The sequence below is a fragment of the Oncorhynchus keta genome, chromosome 2 (genome assembly GCF_023373465.1).
Source record: "Oncorhynchus keta strain PuntledgeMale-10-30-2019 chromosome 2, Oket_V2, whole genome shotgun sequence".
Lineage (NCBI taxonomy): Eukaryota > Metazoa > Chordata > Actinopteri > Salmoniformes > Salmonidae > Oncorhynchus > Oncorhynchus keta.
The window spans coordinates 57,134,973-57,162,036 of NC_068422.1; the positions used below are offsets into that span (position 1 = coordinate 57,134,973).

Below are 27,064 nucleotides of genomic sequence, written 5' to 3' on the forward strand. Positions count from 1 at the left end.
AATGCTTATGGTTATTGCGAATGAGGCTTCAGGGATTTTACAGCAGAGGCACTACAAGGAATCCTTTGATTGAATGCTCCGTCCTCAGATGTCCCTGAGCCTGTGTAGGGATGTGATTAGAACTGTGACTGAAGACGTGGGATGGTTTGGATTGATAGATATCTTCTTCTTTTTTTTATGTCACCCCCCCTTCTAGTGGCCAAAAGGCTGTATTATCATGGTCAGCGCAATTGAGGGCTTCCACCATTTTAAAGTAGTCAACTGGGTGGGACATCTAATGGTCATCTATAATGGTACAGATACTAGTGCCACGTTCGAAACAACTGGGACGTCGGAGAAATAGTTTAAATTATGATGTCAGTGATCTTCAGGTCAGAACTCATGAAAAAAGGCTGAGTTTCCGATTTGGAATTCCGAGTTGGATTACCGTTCAAATCAATATTTTTCCAATCGGAGCTCGTTTCTTCAGAGTTCCCAGTTGTGTTGAACGCAATGAAGTCGTAGATTTCTGAGTTCTGAGTTGTTTTGAACGTGGCAGAATCCTCTGTCTACCTCCATGAGAACCGCGTCGCTCCCCAAGCAGGAAGTGGGATATTAGGAGATCCGGAAGAGAGCGGGCCTAAAAGGAATGTTCCATCACACCTCGAGGACTGTCAAGAGGTGCATTATTTTCACATCTCAAATATATATTTTTGACTGCAGGAAATTTTCATAAAAAGTAAGTAATTTAGGTTAACATGAAAGTGTCTACTACGCGCTCGCAGGATGAAATGCAGGCTAAATTGAAAAACCAATCCGAGTTTGACCAGTGCCAAAATAATTTTCGACACAAGCAGAGCCAGTAACTGGAACAGGAAATACTATTAACTTACAATGAACCTCTTCATGTTTAGTAGCTCGACATCTAGCTAAGATTGTTCTTCATGTCTGTCATTGTCTAATATAAATATATCATTCCCTGCACCGTCTTTTCTGATTCCACTGTTATATCACTGCAAATTAAAATGTTACAAGGTTTGATGTCACAAAGATCAGCAATCAAGAAAATGCTAGTGATGTAGCTAATTTACAAGCTAGCTATGTCAATGTTATTTGTTTAATCTCTCGCATGTGCACTTGACAAGGCAGCACATTTGAATGACTATTGTTGCTACAGTGGTCCAGTCGACCAGTCCAGTTAATACACGCAGAAATACTAGTTAACCACATTGAATACACAGCTGCCTGGATTTTTTTCTTTCTTTCTAGCTGACGTTAGCTAATTAAGCCAATTGTCTTGCATTTGTATTATGGACGTAGCTTTTCTAACGAAACACTCAATCTACGTGTGTGGTGGTGCTGGCAGCCTTCAATACTATGACTACTCCTCGTCAATGGGCAATACAATAAGTGACTATTGTGGTTAACTTGGATTCGCTAGAATAGATCGGTTAGCTGACAACACTGAAACAATGCGCACGTTTCAAAAGGGCCGAAATCGTGAATAGTTTTGACGCTGGATGGCCAGATCGGGAACAAGAAACTCCCGTGTGGGGAATCGTAAGTGGCTCGTTTTTAAACTGGTTTAATCTTGTCCTGGACTTGATACCATGGCTTGTTTTGACTGATTTCACGTCAATGATATGGCAAAAAAAATCGCTAGATAGCTAGCCAACAACTGTAACGGTGTATTTGAGAAACAAGTGTTCATTGTGCAAATGTATGTATGTTTTCAATAAACATTGGAGACGAAATATTGTTTACATGTTGTCAACATTTTAAGCCAACTCCGTCTGTTTTGCACCACAGTTGCGCACACGTCGGTTTTGTAGCTTTTTAAGGTGCTTTGCTACACATGGGGTGTGGTATGTATGTCACAACTGCGCCAGAAGGAATACCATTTTGTTGTTTCAGAGAGAGAGAGAGTCCCATGTAAACCGTGCATCCTCCCTCCTTTTCCCATCTCGGAATGAATGGAGCCACGTTGCGTACTACCCGCTCATTGAATACAGATGCCAGAATTGTGCTGAGTTAGGTCTTAGTTAAAATTGGCCCTTCTTGCTGAGACTTGGATGATGGCCAAAGGCAGCCTAAAAAATACACCACAATCCCAGCTTTTGAAAGACTTCATACTGGTTATTCAGTTGCCTGATAATGTTTTATGACATTCGGGACCTGAAACCCATCTATCAAATTCATAGGAAGATGCATGTCTGAATATTGATATGCCAACGCAATGTTTGTTTCGAACCGCTCCCAGGAAAGTGCATTTCTGGCAGTCACATTATGGTGTGTGTGAGAGAGATTGTGAAGCCAATATAACCAGCATATTCTCCCCAGATGTGGAAGGCAGCAGCAGGTCAGTCCGTCACCGTGGCGGTGGATGATGGAGGTGATGACTGGGAGACAGATCCAGACTTTGAGGTAAGTCAACCATGGTAATGAAGTCCCATTTCACTTTTAATCCAGAGCAATGGCTGTTTTTGCTGTTTCATCTTATTAACACCTCACCATATCCTCTCCTCCCTCCTTACCCCATGCCCACTAAATATTTTTCTTTGACTACTTCTCCTCTCTCTCTCTCCCTTTTCCTCCCCTCTTTCCCCATTTATGTCTTCCTCTCCTCCCCCGCTGACCCTTTGCTCCTTATTTCCGTGCTAACAGAATGACGTTTCAGAGAAGGAACAGCGATGGGGGGCCAAGACGGTGGAAGGCTCCGGTCACCAGGAACACATTAAGTAAGTACCGCTGCTTCATCATCCTTGTCATCAACAACAGCGTCAGCGTCACTACATTTCTAACATGATCATTTCAATGTCATTCTAATCATGGTCTTCACATTGTCTACCTGTCGACGATATTACATCTTTAATCGTTTCATTATTCAGTTAACTTTATTTTTATTGGGCTGTCATCAGGTTTTTGAGGATGGCCAGTGAAGCTCAGTCATTCTTACCCTGTTATTTCTCTCCCTCCTCCCAATCTTTTCCCTCCTACACCCCCCTCCAGTATCCACAAGCTGCGTGAGAACGTGTCATCGGAGCACAGTGACCTGAGGCAGAAGGAGCAGGCCACCATGCCCAAGGCCTCGGATGGCTATGGGGGCAAGTTTGGTGTGCAGCAGGACCGCATGGACAAAGTGAGTGGTGACCATAGTAATAGAATTATTAGAACGGTTAATGCCCCTCGGACCACAGCAATTTGATTATATTTTATTTTGGTGACCACATCTGTAGAAAAGCTGAATATCCAATGATTCAAAGCCCAGGACCAACAGCTGATTGCTATTACAACCGTCTCCTGAGGGAGCGCAGGAACATTATTTTGGAACGGAATTAGTTTAACCTCATCTGATTGGCCTAAATTGCCAATTGTTTACTTTTACACATGCGCACACAGGAATGTTGCCGTGCGTTGACTGTGATTTGTGGCAAAAGCAGCTGAGCTCATCATTGCCGTTTGAGTTCTGTTATCCACAATGCTCTAGCCCTCTCTCACGCTCTCTCTGTTTGTGTGCACTGTTACCATTTGTGTGTGTGTGTGTCAGAACAGGATGTGACGGTGAGCAGGCAGGGGGTGGCATTTTTAGCCCCCCCCCTCACTCTGCCTGCACACTGCTCAATGTGTTGTCAATATTATGACTCAGCACTGTTTACCCCACTCAGTGTGTGACTCTGCTGTCAACACCTGATCAAACCACTGCATACCCAGCAGTCAGCCTCACACTGTTTGCATTTATTCACCTCTCTTTCTCTTACCCCCCCCCCAGTCTGCGGTGGGCCATGAGTACCAGAGTAAGCTGTCCAAGCACTGCTCTCAGACAGACACATCCAAAGGCTTCGGGGGGAAGTTTGGAGTGCAGGGCGACCGTGTCGACAAGGTACGCTAATCATGGTCACATTCGGCTCTATGGTCAGGAAAAAAAAACTCATGACCACATAGCGATTTTACAGATCTCCCTTGTAAGATCTCCCTTGTGGGACCCAATAGAATACCCAATTATAGGATGAATGAAAATAATAGAATAATAGAATTTGAGTAAGTGCCCATCTCTCAAGTTATGTCATTTAGATGAGAATACTTGAATAGCATGAAAAGATACTGGATGATGGTGCTGAGAAATACTGCGTTCTCCTTTGGCTGGTGACTTTGTTAACTTCAACATGGAGATCTCTCCCTTTTCAGTCCGCTGTCGGGTTTGACTATGCCGGGAAGACTGAGAAACACGCATCGCAGAAAGGTGATTTTTACATGGTCTGTTAAAACAGGCAAACAACACAAGTTGATCAGTTCAATGTTTTGTAACTCTGGGTAGAAGTTGCACAATTTAGCTCTGATCTAAGATCAGCTCACTATCCTTAGTCCCCACAAATCCTAACTGTATCCATCAGGCGGCAAAAGGCCAAACTGACCTGAGCCTTCTGAATACACACTCGTTGTTTAGCCACTTCACATAGTTCATAACTGTCTGCTCTGTAGACCATCTGCATGTAATAGTATCTGGCCCAGTCAGACCTTTATGGTATTAGGATGGGTGTGAGTGGCATCCGGTGCTGTGTGAGTGAGTATGCTCCTGGCTTTTAGCTTTCAGTGCTCCCCGGCTCCAGCTGCACTCCTGTGATTCCATGCTGTGACCACCATTGTTCCTCACCCCCATCTAGTTGCTAGCTCTATGTGCCCAATCCCGACTGAACCCCTAGCTCCTAAGGCACTTAAACTAAAATGACTACATTAAGCAAGATGACCACAGCTCCATCTTGCCCTCTGACAAACTAGGTGGAAATGTACCCGTATTGCTCACACCTATACTATTAAACAGTCAATCTGAATTTTACCCCAGACCTACTGTACATGAAGTGCCTAGATGGTATGGGCTAGGGGTTGATTTTTGTTGTTGTTGATTTGAGTATTCATCACTGCAGCCACCATTCCCTGCTTCAGTCTTGACCCCTCCCCCTGCTTTGATGTGCAGACTACTCCACAGGGTTTGGGGGGAAATACGGGGTGCAGGCAGACCGCGTGGACAAGACTGCAATGGGCTTTGAATACCAGGGCAAAACGGAGAAACATGACTCCCAGAAAGGTTTGTATAGCGAGTAATACACACACACATCATTTGTACCTGGACACACCCACACATACATTCGTGCACACATACATTGGTGGGGAAAAATATGGCGAAAGGTTTGTGTAGGATAACATGAGTACACAGTCGTGTGTATATAGTACCAAAAGTTTGGACACCTACTCATTCAAGGGTTTTTCTTTATTTTTTAAAACTATTTTCTACATTGTAGAACAATAGTGAAGACATCAAAACTATGAAATAACACATGGAATCATGTAGTAACCAAAAAAGTGTTAAACAAAAAAGTGTTAAACAAATCAAAATATGAGATTCTTCAAAGTAGCTACCCTTTTCATCCCAAACCATCTCAATTCGGTTGAGGTTGGATGATGCAGCACTCCACTCGCCTTCTTGGTGAAATAGCCCTTTCACACCCGTCCAACGTTTCCTCATCTCCCACCCCTTCTAATGCGACTAGCCCTGATGCACCTCCCTCTTTTTCCCCTGCCTCGCTACAAAGTTTCTGAAGGAGCTCCTTAAACTTGACCCCCCCAAAAACAAATGGGGCAGATGGTTTAGACCCTTTCTTCAAGTTTTCTGCCCTTATTGCCAAGCCTATCTCTGACCTTTTAAACCGGTCTATCCTCACTGGGGAGGTTCCCATTGCTTGGAAGGCTGCCACGGTTCATCCTTTATTTAAAAGGGGAGATCAAGCTGATCCTAACTGTTATAGGCCTATTTCTATTTTTCCCTGTATCAAAAGTGTTGTAAAAACTTGTCAATAATCAACTGACTGGCTTTCAACTGACTGGCTTTCTCTGTAGTATTCTCTCTGGTATGCAATCTGGTTTCCGCTTCGGTTATGGATGTCACTGCGACCTTAAAATGTCCTCAATGATGTCACCATTGCCCTTGATTCTAAGCAATGTTGCGCTGCTATTTTTATTGACTTGGCCAAAGCTTTTGATACGGTAGGCCATTCCATTCTTGTGGGCTGGCTGAGGAGTATTTGTGTCTCCGAGGGTCTTTGGCCTGGTTTGCTAACTACCTCAGAGTGGAGTGTATAAAGTCAGAACATCTGCTATCTCAGCCACTGCCTGTCACCAAGGGTGTACACCAAGTCTCAATCCTAGGCCCCACACTCTTCTCAATTTACATCAACAACATAGCTCAGGCAGTAGGAAGCTCTCATCCATTTATATACAGATGATACAGTCTTACACTTAGCTGGCCCCTCCCCGGCTTTTGTGTTAAATGCTATACAACAAAGCTTTCTTGGTGTCCAACAAGCTTTCTCTGCCCTTAAACTTGTTCCGAACACCTCCGGAAAAAAGGTCATGTGGTTTGGTAAGATGAATGCCCCGCTCCTCACAGGTGTGATTACTTCCTCTGAGGGTTTAGAGCTTTAGGTAGTCACCTCATACAAATACTTGGGAGTATGGCTAGACAGTACACTGTCCTTCTCTCGGCACATATCAAACCTGCAGGCTAAAGTTAAATCTAGACTTGGTTTCCTCAATTGCAGTGGTTCCCAAACTTTTTATAGTCCCGTACCCCTTCAAACATTCAACCTCCAGCTGCGTACCCCCTCTAAAATCAGGGTCAACGCACTCTCAAATATTGTTGTAATCCTGCCACACACACTATACGATACATTTATTAAATATAAGATTGAGTTTTTTTACACATCTCGGCTCGTGGGAAGTGACAAAGAGCTCTTATAGGACCAGGGCACAAATAATAATAATCTAGCTATTTATTTAGCCATCTTACATATAAAACCTTAATTGTTCATCAGAAATTGTGAATAACTCACCACATGTTAAAGAGAAAGGTGCATCCTTTCAAGCACACATAATGCTGCAATGATGGGTTGTAAAATTGGAGAGTCTCAGTCTTCAATAATTTTCCACCAACAGTCTGTGCCTTTATTTAGTTTTCATGCTAGTGAGGGCTGAGAATCCACTCTCACATAGGTACCTGGTTGAAAAGTGTCTTAACCTCTTGAAACTAGGGGTCACGTTCCCAAAGTAAACAGGCTATTTTTCAGGACCAGATAATAGAATATGCATATAATTGACAGTTTAGGATAGAAAACACTCTAAAGTTTCCAAAACTGTAAAAATATTGTCTGTGTATAACAGAAATGATATTGCAGACGAAAGCCTGAGGAAAAATCCAATCAGGAAGTGACTCTTATTTAGAAACCTCTGCGTTCCTATCCGTCACTATTGGGCGGCAGGGTAGCCTAGTGGTTAGAGCATTGGACTAGTAACCGAAAGGTTGCAAGTTCAAATCCCTGACCTGACAAGGTACAAAATCTGTCAAAATCGTGTTAGCCACGATTTTGTCCAAATTTTGTCCAGCACATTGAATATAGTTGTGGCGATTCCCTGTAATCCTAGATTCAGATCATTCAGGCAAAAACAAATATCACCCAGATAGGGCAGTCGTGTGAGAAAGTCGTCATGCAAGTGGTCAGACAAGTGAAAATGGTCAGCAAAGAACTTTAAGCTCGTCTCTCAATGAAAAAATAAATAAAAATGTCTCTACTTTTTCCCCATTATAACCAGCGCACTTCTGTATGTTGTAAAAGCGTTACATGGTCGCTGCCCATATCATTGCATAATCCGGAAAATGGACAAGAGTTCATGGGCCTTGCTTTAACAAAGTTAACCATTTTCACTATAGTGTCCTAAATGTCTTGCAAGCTGTCAGGTATTCCCTTTGCAGCATCCACTGAGGCTCTTGCTGCCGTGTAGCAATGGGAGCAACTGCTTGCATGCGCATTACTACTCCACTATGTCTCACTGTCATGGCTTTTGCACCATCAGTACAGATACCAACACATCTTGACCACCAAAGTCCATTAAATGTCACAAAGCTGTCTAGTACTTTAAAAATATCCTATCCTGGTTTCCAGTGGTTTGCAGAAGATGTCTTCCTTCATTGACCCCCCCATAAACTTAATGGACATATGCCAGGCCCACGTCTGTTGGCCCATCCAGCTGTAACGCATAGAATTCACTGGCTTGTATGCGAAGCAGTAATTGTTTCAAAGCATCTCCTGCCATGTCACTGATGTTGTTTGATGAAGACATTGTTGTAGTTTTTTTGGGCCTTTTCCCCCAGCATTGTCCCAGCCATATCTGCGGCAACAGGAATAATTAAGACATCCACAATAGTATGGGGCTTGCCTGTCCTTGCCACTCGGTAACTCACCATATAAGACACGCCTTCCCCTTCTTATTAATGGTTTCTGTTGCTTTTAGACATGTCTTACTACTCGAAAGTTGTCTTAATTCTTGCTCAAATATCTCCCGTGGCTTATTCTTCAAATTGGCATGTTTTGTTTCTAAATGTCTGCGCAATAGTGAAGATTTTATTGAGTTGAGAGAGTACTTTTGCACATATAATATACTGTGGCTCAGGAAAGGAACTACTACCAATATAAGTGAACCCCAAATCAATGTAGTTCTCATCATATTTGCGTCTCTTCGACGGTCCAACGTCTATTCGGTGCTTTCCTGGGTAAGGGGGCAGTAGCTCTTCGGCTGCATCAAATTCACAACTCAGTGTCCATGCTAGCTGGGCTAACAACAAATGTAAAATGACTGATGCTAGCATTGGAAGTGCTCGTGGGAGCAGAACAACTTGTGTCATCGACAGGTGCGGATGTAGTACTACTGGTAGGAGCAGTAATACCAGTAGAGCTGGGATGCAGGCTTTACTTTTTAATTTTTTTTTAAAGGCTACTCAGGCAAGGGGAAAAAACGCTCACCCAAACATATAGCCATGTTGGAAAATCGAAATGAGTTTAAAATATATATATTTATTTATTTGTATAATAATAATAATATATGCCATTTAGCAGACGCTTTTATCCAAAGCGACTTACAGTCATGTGTGCATACATTCTACGTATGGGTGGTCCCGGGAATCGAACCCACTACCCTGGCGTTACAAGCGCCATGCTCTACCAACTGAGCTACAGAAGGACCACATTTGTCATACCAGTATGGGAATACCTGCTCTATCATCACTTCTTCTTCACCAAACTAACCCTGTTTCAGATGACCATCTTACCCATGCTACGTAGATTATAGAGATGTAATTTATAGATCGGCAGGTAAGGATGCTCTCGATGTTTTTTTTAATTTTTTTTTTTTTACTATTCGCCCATCAGATTTGCCACCAATAATCCTTATAGGACACGTCACTGCACTCTACAGTATACTCTTCTGTAAACTGCTTATCTTTGAATACCCGTCACGAGATCCACTGGTTGTTGCTTATTTATAAAACCTTCTTAGGTTTTAACTGAGATATCTACTCCAGTCCTCATCATCCACATACATCACCCGTTCTGCCAGTCACGTTCTGTTAATGGTCCCCAAAGCACACACATCCTTGGGTCACTTGTCTTTTTAGTTCGCTGCAGCTAGCGACTGGAATGAGCTGCAACAAACACTCAAACTGGACAGTTTTATCTGAATCATGGACAATCTTACTGACAATTGTGACTGCTTTGTATGGTGTACTGTTGTCTCTACCTTCTTGCCATTTGTGCTGTTGTCTGTGGCCAACGGTGTTTGTACCCTGTTTTGTGCTGCTGCCATGTTGTGCTGCTGCCATGCTGTGTTGTCATCTTAGGTCTCTCCCATTATTTTTATTTTAATAAGTTTATTTGTAATCCCAGCCAACATCCCCGCAGGAGGCCATTTGCCTTTTTGTATGCCGTCATTGTAAATAAGAATTTGTTCTTAACTAACTTGCCTAGTTAAAATAAAGCCCAAACAAGATGGGATGGTGTATTGCTGCAGAATGCTGTGGTAGCCATGCTGGTTAAGTGTGCCTTGAATTCTATTTAAATCACTGAGAGTGTAACCAGCAAAGCACCATCATACCTCCTCCTCCATGCTTCACTGTGGGAACCATACATGCAGAGATCATCCGTTCACTTACTCTGCGTCTTCCAAAGACTTGGTGGTTGGAACCAAAGTCCAAATTTGAGATTTGTCAGACCAAAGGACAGATTTCCACTGGTCTAATGTCCATTGATTGTGTTTCTTGGCCCAAGCAAGTCTCTTCTTATTGGTGTCCTTTTAGTAGTGTTTTATTTTTGTTGCAGCAATTTCACCATGAAGTTCCGGATTTCACGCAGTCTCAGAACAGTTGCTGTTGGTGTCTGTTACTTGAACTCTGTGAAGCATTTATTTGGGTTGCAACTTCTGAGGCAAGTAACTTTAATGAACTTATCCTCTGCAGCAGTGGTAACTCTGGGTCTTCCTTTCCTCTGGCGGTCCTCATGATTGCCAGTTTCATCATAGAGATTGATGGGTTTTTGCAACTTCACTTGAAGAAACATTCAAAGTTCTTGACATTTTCCGCATTCACTTACTTTGATGTTTTAAAGTAACAATGGACTGTCATTTCTCTTTGCTTATCTGAGCTGTTCTTGCCATAATATGGTATTTTACCAAATAGAGATATATTCTGTATACCACCCCTACCTTGTCACAACACAATTGATTGGCTCAAACACATTTAAGAAGCAAAGAAATTCCATAAATTCACGTTTAACAAGGCACACCTGTTAATTGAAATGCATTCCCTGTGACTAGCTCATGAAGCTGGTTGAGGGAATGCTAAGAGTGTGCAAAGCTGTCAAGGCAAAGGGTGGCTATCTTGAAGAATCTCAAATATACGTTATATTTTGATTTGATGCTTTTTGGGGTTACTACATGATTCCATATGTGGTATTTCATAGTTTTGATGTCTTCACTAATATTCTACAATGTAGAAAATAGTAAAACATTAAGAACCCCTTGAATGAGTAGGTGTCCAAACTTTTGACTGGTATGGTACATTAATCAGAAATTATTAATATAACAGCCTTTTTTAAATGAATTTGTCAAGCAACAAAATAAATAGGACTTTAGTGATGGTGAAACTTGGGTAAAAAAATGTATTAAGTGGGTTAAAATCTTCTTAGAAGTGACACAGGGTTGACGGAACATCAAAATACTGAATTTGGCGCTTTAGCAGGTCTTTATTCATATAAACAAATGTATTAATTGAATTGTCCATGTGGTCTATTTTGAAGGGCACTTCATTTAATATAACAGCCTTTTTTAAAAATTCAATTTTTGTGCCCAATTTCTACTTAAAATATCAAAGGCCACTCATTTTGTGGAACAACCCTACAGGATGTGCAGGTTTTACATCCTGCCCAGTTCTGACACCTAATTCGGCTTATTCCGTTTTTTTTATGTTGTTTTAGTGCTGGGCTGTAACATATCTGTACATCCTGTAGCTCCACCGGTTTTCAGTGTTCTTGCCAAATTCAGTGCTTCGTTGTGCTTTAGCTTGATCAGCTGCTGTGCAGTTCCTGTTTAACTTGGTTTTGGGGCTGTGTGTGTCAGTGACTAACACCTTGCCTGTGTATATAGAATGTGTATCCAGATGGTGCCTTGACTGAACTCTGAATTCTCTGCCTTGGGGGCAAGCCCAACCTATTTTTTTTTTTCTATGATTAACTATATCTGCTATTTCCCAACCACTTTCCCGGGTATCACCAGATTACACCAAAGGTTTTGGCGGGAAGTTCGGAGTGGAGACGGACAAGGTGGACAAGAGCGCCTTGGGCTTTGAGTACCAGGGCAAAACCGAGAAGCACGAGTCTCAGAAAGGTGTGTCCCTCTGTCATGCACACACTAGGCTTGGGCGGTATCCAGAGTGTCATATCCCGACCTTGTGTGCAATACTGGGATATTCAGTAATACCAGCACTGAACACAAGGGGCCCTGTTTTCAAAACCCACTGATGCTCTAATCCAAAAGGTTAAATGCTAACAAGTAAATGTAAAATCTCATAGCGAATGCTTACAATCGCATTGCGCACACTGTGTACAGTCTCCAAACTAAACTATACAAGTAATAAAAAAATGCAAATATTAGACAGCAAGGCTCTTGATCCAGGAGGTGATTCTCTGGTGTTACCAAGCAACTGCTTGATTTTGGAGGAAGCTAAACAGTTAGCCAGATGGCTAACTAGCTACTAAATTAGCACATTAAATGCACAACTGCAGAGCATTTAGCACATTTTAGACAGTTAACTTAATAGTTATAAGATATCTAGCTGGCAAACATTTTAGTTATTCATTCCATACTGTAAATTGATCACCTGGTGCTTTCTGCACAACAGTGAGTGACTCAAGGCTCTGGTCTCGTTCTGTGCTTGTAAACAAACACCACGTGACTGGGGACTATTGGTAAGCTTCATAATGAGAAATGATGTGTCCGGTGAAATGAAGAACTCAATCTTTCTCGTAACATATTGCACAAGTTGACTGCAGGCATTTACTTAAAAAGTAGGTCAAAATATTCATATTTATTAAAACACAGAAATAGATTCAATGGTATTGGTGTTATTGAAAATCATCATCGTGTCTTTTTCCAAATACCCCGGTGTATGGTGTACCGCGCAAGCCTTATGCATACTTTTTTTCCCCTATTGTGCCTGTGTAACAAGAGGGATGAGGCGAGACAGACTGCCCCACACTATCTGCAGAGTATGTACTACACCTCCCTCCGCTCTAATCAGACTAACTCATTTTCTCTCTCCTACAGTGCCCCAAATATCCTACTAGTTAAATAGAATTTTGTAGAATCTTGTTTTCAAACTCTCCTGAAGGCCTGGAAACATGTTGCCTTATCATTAGCTTTCCCTCCCTGATTACGCAATCCCAGGCTGAAGGTATCAGAGAGGGGGAAAGGTGACCTTCCATTGTTACCCATACTGCACCAAGGCAGTGTTTACAGCCCAGGTGTTGGTCACACAATGGTTGAGATGGTGGCTCTGACACGTGTCCCTGAGGGTCTACACGGTAGCCATTTTTGTAGTACAGAATGTTATCAAATATGTTATCCGGTAATGTACTGTATGCCAATCAGCCATTGGAATTTTCCAGACTGAGTTATCTAATTTGGGCCTACCTACATTGCACTTTAGTATCCATTCTAATATTCTCTGTGCCCTTGACAGATTACGTGAAGGGCTTTGGTGGCAAGTTTGGTGTGCAGACGGACAGACAGGACAAGTCGGCCCTGGGATGGGACCACCAGGAGAAACTGCAGCTCCACGAGTCGCAGAAAGGTACCGGTTGTTTGACCTGTGTTTACATGGGTTTTATTCCACCTAACACATATCCTTAGTAGCAGGAAAACACAGGATATGTTCACACACACTTTGGCCTTTCTAGGGAGTTTTTCCTAGCCACCGTGCTTTTACACCTGCATTGTTTGCTGTTTGGGGTTTTAGGCTGGGTTTCTGTACAGCACTTTGAGATATCAGCTGATGTACGAAGGGCTATATAAATAAATTTGATTTGATTTTTACTGATATGGTCATTTTATGGTTTTACTATTGAGTTAATGAGGTTAAAGTACTTCCTTTGTCTGGTGGCGTGGCATCTGCCACAGGCTCATAATAGAGGAAGTGACAACAGATGGAGCTAGACAGACTAAGGACTGATCAGTCTAGTGCTCAGGCTTGATTTACTGGCTGTGTTTAGCACCTTGGTTCTTTTGGTTTAAGTTGTTAACAAAGTTTTCATTTCTGTGCTTTTTATATACTGTAACACAGGATCAGCGTGTGTTTGGTCTGAGTGCAGCTGATCCGTGTACTTGTTTATATCTGTATGTAAATGTGCTTGTTTGTGTATTGTGGGTTTGGGGTAGAGGTGCTTGGCCAGCCTCTCCTTGTGCTCATAACCCAGGGCACACTGGTCTTGCTACTCCACGAGTCTCAGCAAGGCACAGCATACTGTCCTTCCTTTTCTTTCCAAAGTGTATTCTCTCTTTTGCCCCAGCACTGTTTTCAATGTCTAAAGTGCCTTTGCCCTTTACCCGTCCTAGTTCCCCTTCAAAACGTCACCCCTACTGTACAAACCTACCTCGGGTCGGACGATATTGACAAAATAGAAATTCATCACCAATAGCAATTGTGTGTCCTTGTCAAAAGTTTGGACACCTACTCATTTCAGGGTTTTCCCTTATTTTTTACTATTACTATACTATTTACTATACATTGTAGAATAATATTAAAGACTAACATCAAAACTATGAAATACCATACGGAATCATGTAGTAACCAAAAAAAGTGTAAACAAGTCAAAATATATTTGAGATTCTTCAAAGGAGCCACCCTTTGCTTTGATGACAACTTTGCACACTTGGCATTTTCTCAACCAGCTTCACCTGGAATGCTTTTCCAACAGGCTCGAAGGAGTTCCCACATGCTTAGCACTTGTTGGCTGCTTTTCCTTCACTCTGCGGTCCAACTTATCCCAACCATCTCGACTGGGTGGAGGCCAGGTCATCTGATGCCGCACTCCATCACTCTCCTTCTTGGTCAAATCGCCCTTACACAGCCAAGAGGTGTGTTTTGGGTCATTGTCCTGTTGAAAAACAAATGATAGTCTCACTAAGTGCAAACCAGATGGGATGGGGTATCGCTGCAGAATGCTGTGTTATCAATGCTAGTTAAGTGTGCCTTGAATTCTAAATAAATCAGTCTCACCAGCAAAGCACTCCCATACCACGCGTCACGGTGGGAATCACGCATGCAGAGATCATCCGTTCACTTACTCTGCGTCTCACAAAGACACAGCGGTTGCAACCAAACATCTCCAAATTGGACTTATCAGACCAATGGACAGATTTCCACCAGTCTAATGTCCATGTCTCGTGTTTCTTGACCCAAGTAAGTCTCTCCTCTGCAGCAGAGGTAACTCTGGGTCTTTCATTCCTGTGGCGGTCCTCATGAGAGCCAGGTTCATCATAGCGCTTGATGGTTTTTGCGACTGCACTTGAAGAATCTTCCAAAGTTCTTGAAAATTTCCGTATTGACTCACCTTCATGTCTTAAAGTAATGATGGCCTGTCATTTCTCTGCTTATTTGAGCTATTCTTGCCATAATATGGACTAATATGGTCATCTGTGTACCACCCTTACCTTGTCACAACACAACTGATTGGCTCAAACACATTAAGAATGAAAATTTGTGGAATTTATAACTTTTAACAAGTCACACCTGTTAATTGAAATGCATTCCAGGTGACTATCTCATGAAGCTGGTTGAGAGAATGCCACGTGTGCAAAACTGTCAAAGCAAATGTTAGCTAAGATATATTTTGATTTGTTTAATGCTGTTTTGGTTACTGCATGATTTCATTAGTTTTGATGTCTTCACAATGTAGACAATGTACAATGTAGAAAATAGTAATAAAAAAAATAGCAGTAAAGAAACCTTGAATGTGTAGTTGTTCTAAAAGTTTAGACTGGTAGTGTAGTTGCTATTACAAATGCATATAAATAAATTCATTTTGGACATTCCTATTGTATGGTAACGCAACCCTTATTCAGAAATATTAACATAAACACAAGTAGGCTACAATGGCTACAGATTACGGCTAAAGAGAAAGGTAGTGTGAATATCGTGGAAACTGACAACTGGCTAAATGCTTATCAGTGCACATTTGTTTTGCGATACCAACAAATACACAAAGTATTGCCCAGCCCTACCCTTTCTCCATTGTCAGGGCGGCAGGTAGCCTAGTGGTTAGAGCGTTTGTCCAGTAACCGAAAGGTTTCTGGATCGAATCCTCAAGCTGACAAGGTACAAATCTGTCATTCTGCCCCTGAACAAGGCCGTTAACCCACCGTTCCGAGGCCGTCATTGTAAATAAGAATTTGTTCTTAACTGAGTTGCCTAGTTAAATATAGATTACATTTCTATTTCTTTATACCATGAGCTTCATTCCTTTTTTTTACTTTAACCCTTTCTTGAATTTATGCGATGGTTCCCTAAAAAATCACTTTACGGGTGAACTATCACTTGAATCTGTGAATTAAAGTCATTCTAACTATTTATTCTCTGCTGTTTACAGACTACTCTCATGGGTTCGGAGGGAAGTTTGGCATCCAGAAGGACCGAATGGACAAGGTACAATGTCTCTATACCTAATATCTAAAGACCAGGGAATTCTCATCTATTGTCTGTAATTACTCTCCTCCACCTCGTTTGAATGGCAGAGCGCAGGTAACTTTGAGGATGTGGAGAAACCAAGCCCTGCCTACCAGAGGACCAAGCCTGTGGAAACTGGTAAGTAATCACAAAACCAGTGTGTGTATGTACAGTGCCTTGCAAAAGTATTCGGGCCCCTTGAACTTTGCGACCTTTTGCCACATTTCAGGCTTTAAATATATAAAACTGTATTTTTTTTTTGAAGAATCAACAACAAGTGGGACACAATCAAGAAGTCGAACGACATTTATTGGATATTTCCAACTTTTTTAACAAATCAAAAACTGAAAAATTGGGCGTGCAAAATTAATCAGCCCTCTTAAGTTAATACTTTGTAGCGCCACCTTTTGCTGCTATTACAGCTGTAAGTCGCTTGGGGTATGTCTATCAGTTTTGCACATCGAGAGACTGTTTCCCATTCCTCCTTGCAAAACAGCTCGAGCTCAGTGAGGTTGGATGGAGAGCATTTGTGAACAGCAGTTTTCAGTTCTTTCCACAGATTCTCGATTGGATTCAGGTCTGGACTTTGACTTGGACATTCTCTAACACCTGGATATGTTTATTTTTGAACCATTCCATTGTAGATTTTGCTTTATGTTTTGGATCATTGTCTTGTTGGAAGACAATTCTCCGTCCCAGTCTCAGGTCTTTTGCAGACTCCATCAGGTTCTTCCAGAATGGTCCTGTATTTGGCTCCATCCATCTTCCCATCAATTTTAACCATCTTCCCTGTCCCTGCTGAAGAAAAGCAGGCCCAAACCATGATGCTGCCACCACCATATTTGACAGTGGGGATGGTGTGTTCAGGGTGATGAACTGTGTTGCTTTTACGCCAAACATAACGTTTTGCATTGTTGCCAAAAAGTTCATTTTTGGTTTCATCTGACCAGAGCACCTTCTTCCACATGTTTGTTGTGTCTCCCAGGTGGCTTGTGGCAAACTTTAAACAACACTTTTTATGGATATCTTTAAGAAATGGCTTTCTTCTTGCCACTCTTCCATAAAGGCCAGATATGTGCAATATACGACTGATTGTTGTCCTATGGACAGAGTCTCCCACCTCAGCTGTAGATCTCTGCAGTTCATCCAGAGTGATCATGGGCCTCTTGGCTGCATCTCTGATCAGTCTTCTCCTTGTATGAGCTGAAAGTTTATAGAGGGACGGCCAGGTCTTGGTAGATTTGCAGTGGTCTGATACTCCTTCCATTTCAATATTATCGCTTGCACAGTGCTCCTTGGGATGTTTAAAGCTTGGGAAATCTTTTTGTATCCAAATCAGGCTTTAAACGTCTTCACAACAGTATCTCGGACCTGCCTGGTGTGTTCCTTGTTCTTCATGATGCTCCCTGCGCTTTTAACGGACCTCAGACTATCACAGTGCAGGTGCATTTATACGGAGACTTGATTACACACAGGTGGATTGTATTTATCATCATTAGTCATTTAGGTCATTTGTTTGGATGTGATGCAGTAGTTAGTGGTAGTTGAGGACTTAATTAAGAGTTGATCCGCTTTAAGGTTCTGTGGTAAAGTAATTGTTATATTGATTGTATGTTTAATACTGGGTTTTACGCCAAGGAGAAGCAACATTGGATCATTCCCCCGTTCAGAGATCCTCACTGAACTTCTGGAGAGAGTTTGCTGCACTGAAAGTAAAGGGGCTGAATAATTTTGCACGCCCAATTTTTCAGCTTTTGATTTGTTAAAGTTTGAAATATCCAATAAATGTCGTTCCACTTCATGATTGTGTCCCACTTGTTGTTGATTCTTCACAAAAAATACAGTTTTATATCTTTGTTTGAAGCCTGAAATGTGGCAAAAGGTCGCAAAGTTCAAGGGGGGCGAATACTTTCGCAAGGCACTGTAAATGTGCAATATGTTTGTCAAGATCATTGCAAAATCTGAACTTGAACCACTGGTTTGATTATAATCTGCCCTCCCCTGTGTCATCCCTCCCTAGCCGGCAGCAGCACGGGCAGCATCAAGGCCCGCTTTGAGAACATCGCCAAGCAGAAGGAGGAGGAGGACAAGAAGCGGGCGGAGGAGGAGAGAGCTCGCCGCCAGGCCAAGGAGAAGCAGGAGCAAGAGGAGGCGTGGCGCAAGATAGAGGAGACAGCTAAGGCCAAGCCTCCCTCCCCGTCTCCCGAGCCCAGCCTTACCGTTAGTCCCACCCCTCCTGTCCAGAAAGCCGTACCTTTGCCTGCACCTGCAGCTGCCGACCCAGTTTACCAGGTGAATGACAACCGGTTAACATGCCTACATGCTCATCACTTTTTTTTTGTCAGTAGTTAGTTTGCTGTGTAAAATATGGATGAGTACATTCTTAAATGGATGCATCAGTCCTTCTTGCAGTTTAGTGACATTGGCGTGAACAAGGATGGTCTGATTTTTATTCCAATGCCGCAGTCCACTTCTCGCTTTTCCTTTGACACTTGACTTTCCTTCATTCTTACTATGCTTTCTGTGATGTTTTCATAGAGGAAGAAAAAGAAGGTAAAGTCCCAAAGATTGAAAATATTCATAGTTAAGGAGGAGTTTGAATTGACCCGTGGGGTTAGGAGCTGTTTTCTGACTGTCTCCCTCGGGTGGCTGTGTCAGGACTCTGGTGTGTACGAGGATCCTGCAGCAGAAGAGAATGGGGAGGAGCTGTACGAAGCGGAGCCCACCTCCCGTTCCTCTGCTGAGCAGATGTATGAGGAGCCTCCCGTCCAGGAGGAGGCGCTCTACCAGAGTCCTGACGAGACAGGAGGTGAGAGAATGAGAGTGAATGAGGTGAGAGGGGAGGAGCAGGACATGCCATTTGCTGAGTCACTGTGAACCCCATTTCTAGCTTGGCTCTTTCTCATTAAAAAAATTCTGTCCTATCTATTGCACTGGTCTGAAAGAACTGACCAGGTGAAAGCCAGTCTAATGATGAGCTTCTACCTAATTGTTTTCACCTGTCAAGTCTTTTTCAATCAGTGCAAATTTAAGGAGGGAAGATGTGTGAACGACATTGTTAAGCGATTGAGCCATTGGGAGAATCTCGATTGGATTTGCTCAATTCCTTACGTCCTCTCCTCAATTATGTGAGGAGGGGAAGAGGGAGAACTTGGATACAAATGCATTAAATGACTCCCTTTCTCCAGTAGCTTGTCATCAGGCAAATTGCCTTTACAGGGGAGGAATCCCAACATGTGTAAAGTAGTAAAAACAGGAGAGCTAGTGCCAGACATTTTATTGATAAAAAGATTGCTAGAGTATTGTTTTTAATCGTGTGCATTTCATCCTACATGAAAACTACAGCTGATTCAAATGGGTGTGGTGGATTACAACACTTTTCCCCATAGGATATACACTTAAGTATCCTCGGCCGGAGAAGAGTATCGAGGAGAGGCGCATGCTCCTCCGTTCAGCTATTAATGAATTGACATTCATATATGGTGACAATTTAGAGGTTTCCAGGTCACGAGGGAGAGGAGGATGGAGGAGTCAAGGAGAGGACTGAATTTTTCCCAATAGACAATCTCCCTTTGTGTTCCTGTGTCTTCTGTGAATGACCTGTGATCTTTTCCCTGCAGACGCCCAGACATACGAGTACGGTGAGGACTTGGGGGTAACGGCAGTAGCCCTGTATGACTACCAAGCAGGTGAGTGGAGCCAAGCCCTCTATAATCTATACTTTAATCACATCTATCAAAACTCTATTTTTTAAGATCAAGAGCTCCTCATAATTACCCCCAAAATACAATAACTCGGACACATTCATGATATACACAAACCCTTTTGACATGATTTATAATATGAGGGCAATGGAATGCGAAGTCAACTTCTATGGAATGTCTGCCTTCCAGCTGGTGATGACGAAATCTCCTTCGACCCTGATGACATCATCACTAACATTGAGACTATTGACGAGGGCTGGTGGAGGGGTGTGTGCCGGGGTGCCTACGGCCTCTTCCCAGCCAATTACGTTGAGCTTCGGCAATGAGCCCGCCCACTACACCAAACAGTCTCTCCCCATCCCTCCATCTCTTCTAAATCCACTCTTGCGCTCTGTCATATTGTTGATCACGGTGCTTCTTTCAAGTGTGCTCGACATTCTCAGGTCTTTCAGCTGTCCCAGTCTTTCTTCCTTTCTCTCTCTCTCTCTCCTCGGGAAGAGGCTTCAGGCTGATCAAGGACTCAGAATAAAAGGAGAATCACTGACAACACTCACCCTGGCTCGGCTACGCAGTAGAGCAAGAGTAAGCGGGCGAGCCCAACTTTGACAGAAAGGCCTTTTTATTGTAAAGCAAGTCATCAGAAAAACACTACTCCCATTATAATATCTAGTTATATTCTTGGTTCTATAACATGCCAGGCACTCTTGCTGCTTTGCCCCACTGGCACCTGTTAGTTAATTTACTTATAAATTGAAATGTTCCCTCGTTGACATGTATTTAAACTTCCAAGGTATCGATTGAGACCTGGCGGCTACATTATCACGCACAGTATAGGTATTACGATCACCAAAGATCGAGATCAGAGGTGATGTAGAAATGAACACCAGGCTTTATGTGCATATAGTGAATTTGGCGTCCTCTTTTTATGACGATATGAAGTAGCTTTCAGAACAAGCTTGGAACTAGTATGATGTCAAACACAACTGGACATTTTTTATTATGTTTTGATTAAATAATGCCACTTCCGGAAGTTGATTGGGGAACTAGCACTTTGGATCAGTTTTGTAATAGTACAGACCAGTGGTGAATTGATTGGTGTGTAGCTGGTTCGGAGAGAGGTCTGACATAGTGCATTGTCTGAGCTGCGGCGATTTCTTTCTCTTTGGAACTCTATTGTTTGCTTTAGTTAGCAGATATCAGATAATGCCAAGAAACCGAAATGGGGATTTCGGTTTTTGAGGAGGTGTTGTTGAAAACGGGATGTTTGCCTGGGGTTACCCACATTTTTGGTGTAATGCCTGCATTTGCTTAATCATGGGGCCAATACGATCACCGTAGATGGTGTGAATCTCTGTTGCGTCTCGTCTCCACCTCTTCTCATTGTCATGAAAGACACCAGAAAGCATTAGAAGAAAATAAACTGTGTAATTGTCTTGCTTTTTATTCACCTGCCCATAGTCCTGCGGTAGATCGTATCAGATAGCATGCTGAAAGTAAATGATGTACAGAAAGGTGTTTTTATGATGCGCTGAGAAATATATTGGGTCGAGAAAGTACCAGATTTTCAAATCCCTGCCGTCGCTGCGTGTTCGATGTGGACAAGACCTGTCTACATGGGAATAGATTGGAGTCTGTCACGTGTTCTGTGTCATGTCTGTTGCGTGTTCATGTACTGTATGTGGGACTTGGTATATTATTATGTCTGGGGCCACATTGACATCCTTATCATGACCAACATGTGTACTATTTGACTGAGTGACTGAAGAGTGATATTTATTTATAGGGGGCTATAAGTACTAAATAAGGCTCTGAAGCAATATTTGGCTGTAAGGGGATTTTTGACTGTGGTTGTTTCTAAAAGGCAGAGTGATTTTATTTTAACCGATGACAATCTCACCCCAATGTCACGGTGATCTAATGCAGTAGTGTAACTTCAGTAGGTGTGTGGGGATGGGGATCTCATCAAATCAATTATTTGTGGTTTTATAATAAAAAGTGACCATTTTTATATTTGTTTATTTCTACTTGCTCAAGTCGCCACATTATCTGCTTGTTCTTTATTTGTAAGTCAATTGTTTGAATAAACGTATGGAAAGTATTTTGGTTACTTCGATTCATCTTTACAACTACTATGTACATCATGAGGATTTGTTATACAGAAGCTGTTCATTTCAGGAAGGGGCGTTAATTGGCTTTCTTGGCATGGTTCCCTTGCGCGCTGAATAAATGTAATTCAACCACTGACACCCCTCCCACTTGCTGGCCAACACATTTTCTTGTGGAGTTGTCATTCTATAGGGGTTTAAGTACATTTATCTTGAGCCTTCCCTTTAAATACGGTGTACTTTTATTTGTTTTTGCTGGAATTTTGTCCACAGACTCAATAGAATATATAGCGAGAACGGGTTCAGAATATTAGGGGTCAGATTTGTCTCTTCCAGCACTAATTGGTAGATTTCAAAATACTCTGATCTTGTAGATTATTTAGTGTTAGGAAAGTATTTATGAATCATAAACCGGTTTGGAGAGCCTTTATGCATGAAAGAGAAGTGGTTTGATTCTTTCTGAAAATTACCACATTCATTTCTTTCACCCATGGTAATGTTGGAGATTGGTGTACATATATTTATAATGGGGAGAATAGTGTACAATGGCAGTATTGAGCCATGCTTCGCTTTTTAAACTGTTACTGCTTGGTTTGCTCTCCACTCCTTAACCATTTAATTAGCCTATGTATTTTATTATATTTTATTCTATATCAACTGTTAATGATCCTCAGCAACAAACACCTGGCCGTGACGGCGTTTACAGAGGAAGCAAATTAAGGTAAATGAAACAATGTAATTAAATAAAGTTAATACAGTAAATTATCAGTTGAATATGTGTTATTGTTAACTAAAATTACACGACTAGGTTTTTAACAACGTTTACGTCACCGTATGGCCACAGTACGTAGTCGCCATCACACTCGGGCCAGGTCCATCTCCAGTGAGACTCCTGAGCAGGCGCACTAATAACAGAAATGTAGGGATACTTAACATGATCATAAGTTATTAGGTCTACTTAATATTTAATGTGATAGTAGAACTAGGCAGTGGTGGGGAAAAGTACCCAATAGCCATACTTGAGTAAAAGTAAAGATCCCTTTTTAATAGAAAATTACTCAAGTGAAAGTCACCCAGTATAATACTACTAGAGTGAGTCTAAAATGATTTGGTTTTAAATATACTGAAGTATCAAAAGTAAGTCTGAATAATACAAATTCCTTATATTAATCAAACCAGATGGCACAATATATTACATTTACAATTAGCCTGGGTCACACCCCAACACTCGCATAATTTACAAATTGAGAATTTGTGTTTAGTGAGTCATATGTGGTACGGATGACCAGCGGCGTTCTCTTGATAAGTGTGTGAATTGGACCACTTTCTGTCCTGCTAAGCATTCAAAATGTATTGAGTATTTCTGGTTGCCAGGGAAAATGTATGGAGTGAATTGTACTTTACTTCACTACATTCCTAAAGGAAAATAAGCTGTCAAAAATACAAATGGTAAAGTACATTTACAAAAAAGAAAAATACTGGTATTTTAAAGTATGTTTACTTAAGTACTTTACACCACTGAAAATAGGAAACAGAAAAGGTTGGTAGCCTATAATTAAGACATTCGAGAGTGCCCATCCCTGCAAGTTAAAAGGCCCTAGAATGTAAATGTTGCATAATGGCACAGCATTTCATAAACTTTACTGTGGGAATGTTATGTTCATATGCTTCAGTTTACTTACATATGACTGGTTTCCCATTTGTCTTCCGCGATTACAAGGTATCCGTGTGCATTTTAGCATCTGGCAAACAAAAAAAGCATGCCAGCCAACCCACAACACTAAACAATACATCAATTGATCTACTTATCTCAAGGCCATCAGACTGTAAAATAGCCATCATCAACAAGCCATCAACATCGAGAGCATCCTGACTGGATGCATCACTCGCTGGTACGGCAATTGCTCGGCCTCTGACCGCAAGGCACTACAGAGGGTTGTAAGTACGGCCCACTACATCACTGGGGCTAAGCTGCCTGCCATCCCGGACCTCTACACCAGGCGGTGTCAGAGGAAGGCCTTAAATTGTCAAAGACCCCAGCTATCAACTGTTCTCTCTACTCCGCATGGCAAGAGGTACCGGACAAAAAGGCTTCTCAACAGTTTTTTACCCCCAAGCCATAAGACTCCTGAACAGGTAATCAAATGGCTACCCGGACTATTTGCATTGTGCCCCCTTTTTTTTTTACGCCTCTGCTACTCTGTTTACCATCTATGCATCGTACCTTTTAACTATACATCCATGTACATTCTACCGCACCATCTATGCATAGCCATGTACATACTACCTCAATTGGGCCAACCAATCAGTTCTCCCGCACATTGGCTAACCAGGCTATCTGCATTGTGTCCCACCTGCCAACCCCTCTTTTACGCTACTTCTACTCTGTTCATCATATATGCATAGTCACTTTAACCATATCTACATGTACATACTACCTCAATCAGCCTGACTAACCGGTGTCTGTATGTAGCCTTGCTACTGTATATGGCCTGTCATTTTACTGTTCTTTACTTACTTACTGTTCACCTAATACCTTTTTTTTGCACTATTGGTTAGAGCCTGTAAGTAAGCATTTCCCTGTAAGGTTGTATTCGGCGCACATGACACACCAACAATAACGTCTGCTAAAAATGTGTATTTGACTTAATTGCACTATAACAGTGACAAACGGTGCCCACAAACTGTTAGGGTCTACATAAAGCTGTCCCAACAGCAGATCTTTCTTTTCAGCACCATGGAGTCACTGCTACACCTGGCTAAGGATTCACGTCAGCGAAACATTGTGTGGCACCAAAACTGTTAATTCAGTTTCATTTACTGCCTTAAAAAAAAAAACTTAGCTGATATGACTGACTTGCTTAAACAAATGTGGTTTCTACTGACAATTGAGATGTACAAACTATGGCATAAGGGAACGGGGAGAGAGGCAATCCAATCATTCAGATAAGAGGCAGTCCATTCATTTCGATTAAGACAATGACGGTGTTAAGACTGACATCGTCAATATAACTATTTGTTCAGCACTTTTGAAATGTACAGTGGTTCCTCATAAAAGTTGCTGCGGTATGGTACAGCATGTTAGTGCATGACGTCATAGTATTTTACTGTCAGCCATTGTCGGCCTCAATGCTGTTAATGGTCGTTGAATCCACCAGAAGATGCCTTTGAGGGGGACTTTATGAAGCTTGTTGGCGCTTGCTTACTTTCCCAAATAATCCTACAGAGGTTCATGCAGGCCAGACGTTTTAGTTGCTTTACCTGAAATAGCATAAGTTAATAAAAAAATAATTTTATTTCACCTTTATTTAACCAGGTAGGCCAGTTGAGAACAAGTTCTCATGTACAACTGCAACCTGGCCAAGATAAAGAAAAGCAGACAAATATGAAGCAACCATAGCCTCAGCTACGATAGCACAGAGAAATGCATCTTAAAACATGCTATTCTATTATTTTGTCTTAGTATCATGTTTTTCTATGACCTTCCTAAACACAATATTAATGGATTTATTTGTGATCTTTGTATAAATGCATTTATTAGACTGGCAGATATTGGTTGGCTACTTGTTGAGTCCCAGCTATTCTACTGTTAATATGCATACCGCACATCAGACCCCAATGGGTTTTTAAGGATGAAATGCTCAGTAAGTTTTTGTATTTTTTTAATGATATTTATCTTAATGTAAGCATACTGCTAGAGTCTAAAATACAAATATTTGATAAATTCAGGGACGTGGGTTCAAGGTTTTTATTGAAATGACATGTAAGGGCTGTAGGATGAAGAGTCCTGTTTACTGTAGCTGTCTTATATTTTGAAGTCGTCCTTTAGGCCAATATGTATCAATCTATCATTCCATCATTACAGCACACATACATCTCGCCGACATCTGGCCGGGCTGGGCCGATGTAGTATGGAGAGCGTTTGCTCATTGGCAAGATGTCGCCGAGACGTTTGCATTAGATCGCATTTGCTCGTCAGCCACTGTTTGGAAGATGCATGTCAAAACTGCTAGATGATAGTTTAATCAGGCAGATCTTACTCCTTCTTGATCTCCTTAATGTCATTTATCATTAATAGGCAAACATCCATTTAATACATTTCAAGTCCCTAAAAATAGAAATCTACTTTGCCGTAGTCTGTCCTGCTAGCCCATCATGGGTGGCTGGCTGGCTTTTGTATTCCAATGTTTTTAATTAATGTATTAATTACAGGTGATTTATCATTATCGGAGTGGGAAACGTTGTTTGCAGACCTGCTACACTTGTGAAATACAAGTGTTTGAAAACATGTTTTCAAAATGCCTCCAGCTCACATTGTAAAGCATTGGGTGACGCTTTGATAGCCTGTTGCCTGCACTTGAATGGTGAATGTGAGGCACGCTTCAATTACCAGTTGAGAAATAAAATAATTCTAATTATTCTATAAACGGATAAGCAGGACTTCAAATGTACTTTCAGACAGAAATGTTGGGATTTTATTTGTAGGGTGAATTATGTGGATTATAATAAATTGGCATATTTGTAGGGGTTGTCTGGGTGGCCAGATACAAATGAGTTTCGGTCACCCATTTGCTATGAGGATTTCGGCTGGCCATCGTCCAATTTAATGGCTCATCAATGCGTGATCTGTGACCAATGTCCATCACTACTGTCAGCCGAGAACTGTATTCTAAAAATAATAACAGCATCGATACTGGTAGAAATATATTATTGAATTAGATATGCATTTATTTTTTAAACTTTCAATAAAAATTATGTTTATGGGCTACTGTGCAGTGAGGCTAAAACCAACAGGACAATGAAATGTTTACTGTAGCCTATATACTGTATGCTTAATTCCTTAGCCTGCTTTCCCTTATCAATGTGCCTAGTGGTGGCACTACAGAACCTGGTTCGATCCTGGGCTGTATCACAACCGGCCATGATCGGTAGTCCCATAGGGCATTGCACAATTGGACCAGTGTCATCTGGGTTAGGGGAGGGTTTGGTTGTTTTGGCCATCATTTAAAAATAATAATTTGTTCTTAACTGACTTACCTAGTTAAATAAAATAAATGCCCAGACTTTCTCGGTGACCTCAAATACTCATTAACTCTGTCTCAAATAATTTTTCGGGTTGCATCACTCATGGACAGAAACTTCGGAAACACAGTTCATTATGAATACTCTGAGGTTCACTG

The 27,064-nt window shown here is 41.7% G+C and overlaps 1 protein-coding gene across 4 annotated transcripts; it reads left to right on the forward strand.

Annotated features, from left to right (window-relative positions):
* The first annotated feature begins 566 nt into the window (after positions 1-566).
* LOC118402877 (src substrate cortactin-like) lies at positions 567-21,877 on the forward strand. 4 transcript variants are annotated; one of them, XM_035801234.1, is made up of 15 exons: positions 567-718; positions 2,320-2,403; positions 2,644-2,717; positions 2,989-3,118; positions 3,749-3,859; positions 4,165-4,219; positions 4,952-5,062; positions 11,629-11,739; positions 13,094-13,204; positions 15,999-16,054; positions 16,144-16,213; positions 18,096-18,367; positions 18,734-18,884; positions 19,696-19,764; positions 19,969-21,877. In XM_035801234.1, the coding sequence occupies exons 2-15, from the start codon at positions 2,320-2,322 to the stop codon at positions 20,103-20,105; spliced, it is 1,542 nt and encodes a 513-aa protein (XP_035657127.1). In that variant the 5' UTR covers positions 567-718; the 3' UTR covers positions 20,106-21,877. The 4 variants fall into 4 exon arrangements, with proteins under 4 accessions (XP_035657127.1, XP_035657136.1, XP_035657146.1 ...); XM_035801243.2 differs by having other exon boundaries at positions 567-660; XM_035801248.2 differs by lacking the exon at positions 567-718 and adding an exon at positions 1,404-1,539.
* Positions 21,878-27,064: the final 5,187 nt, after the last annotated feature.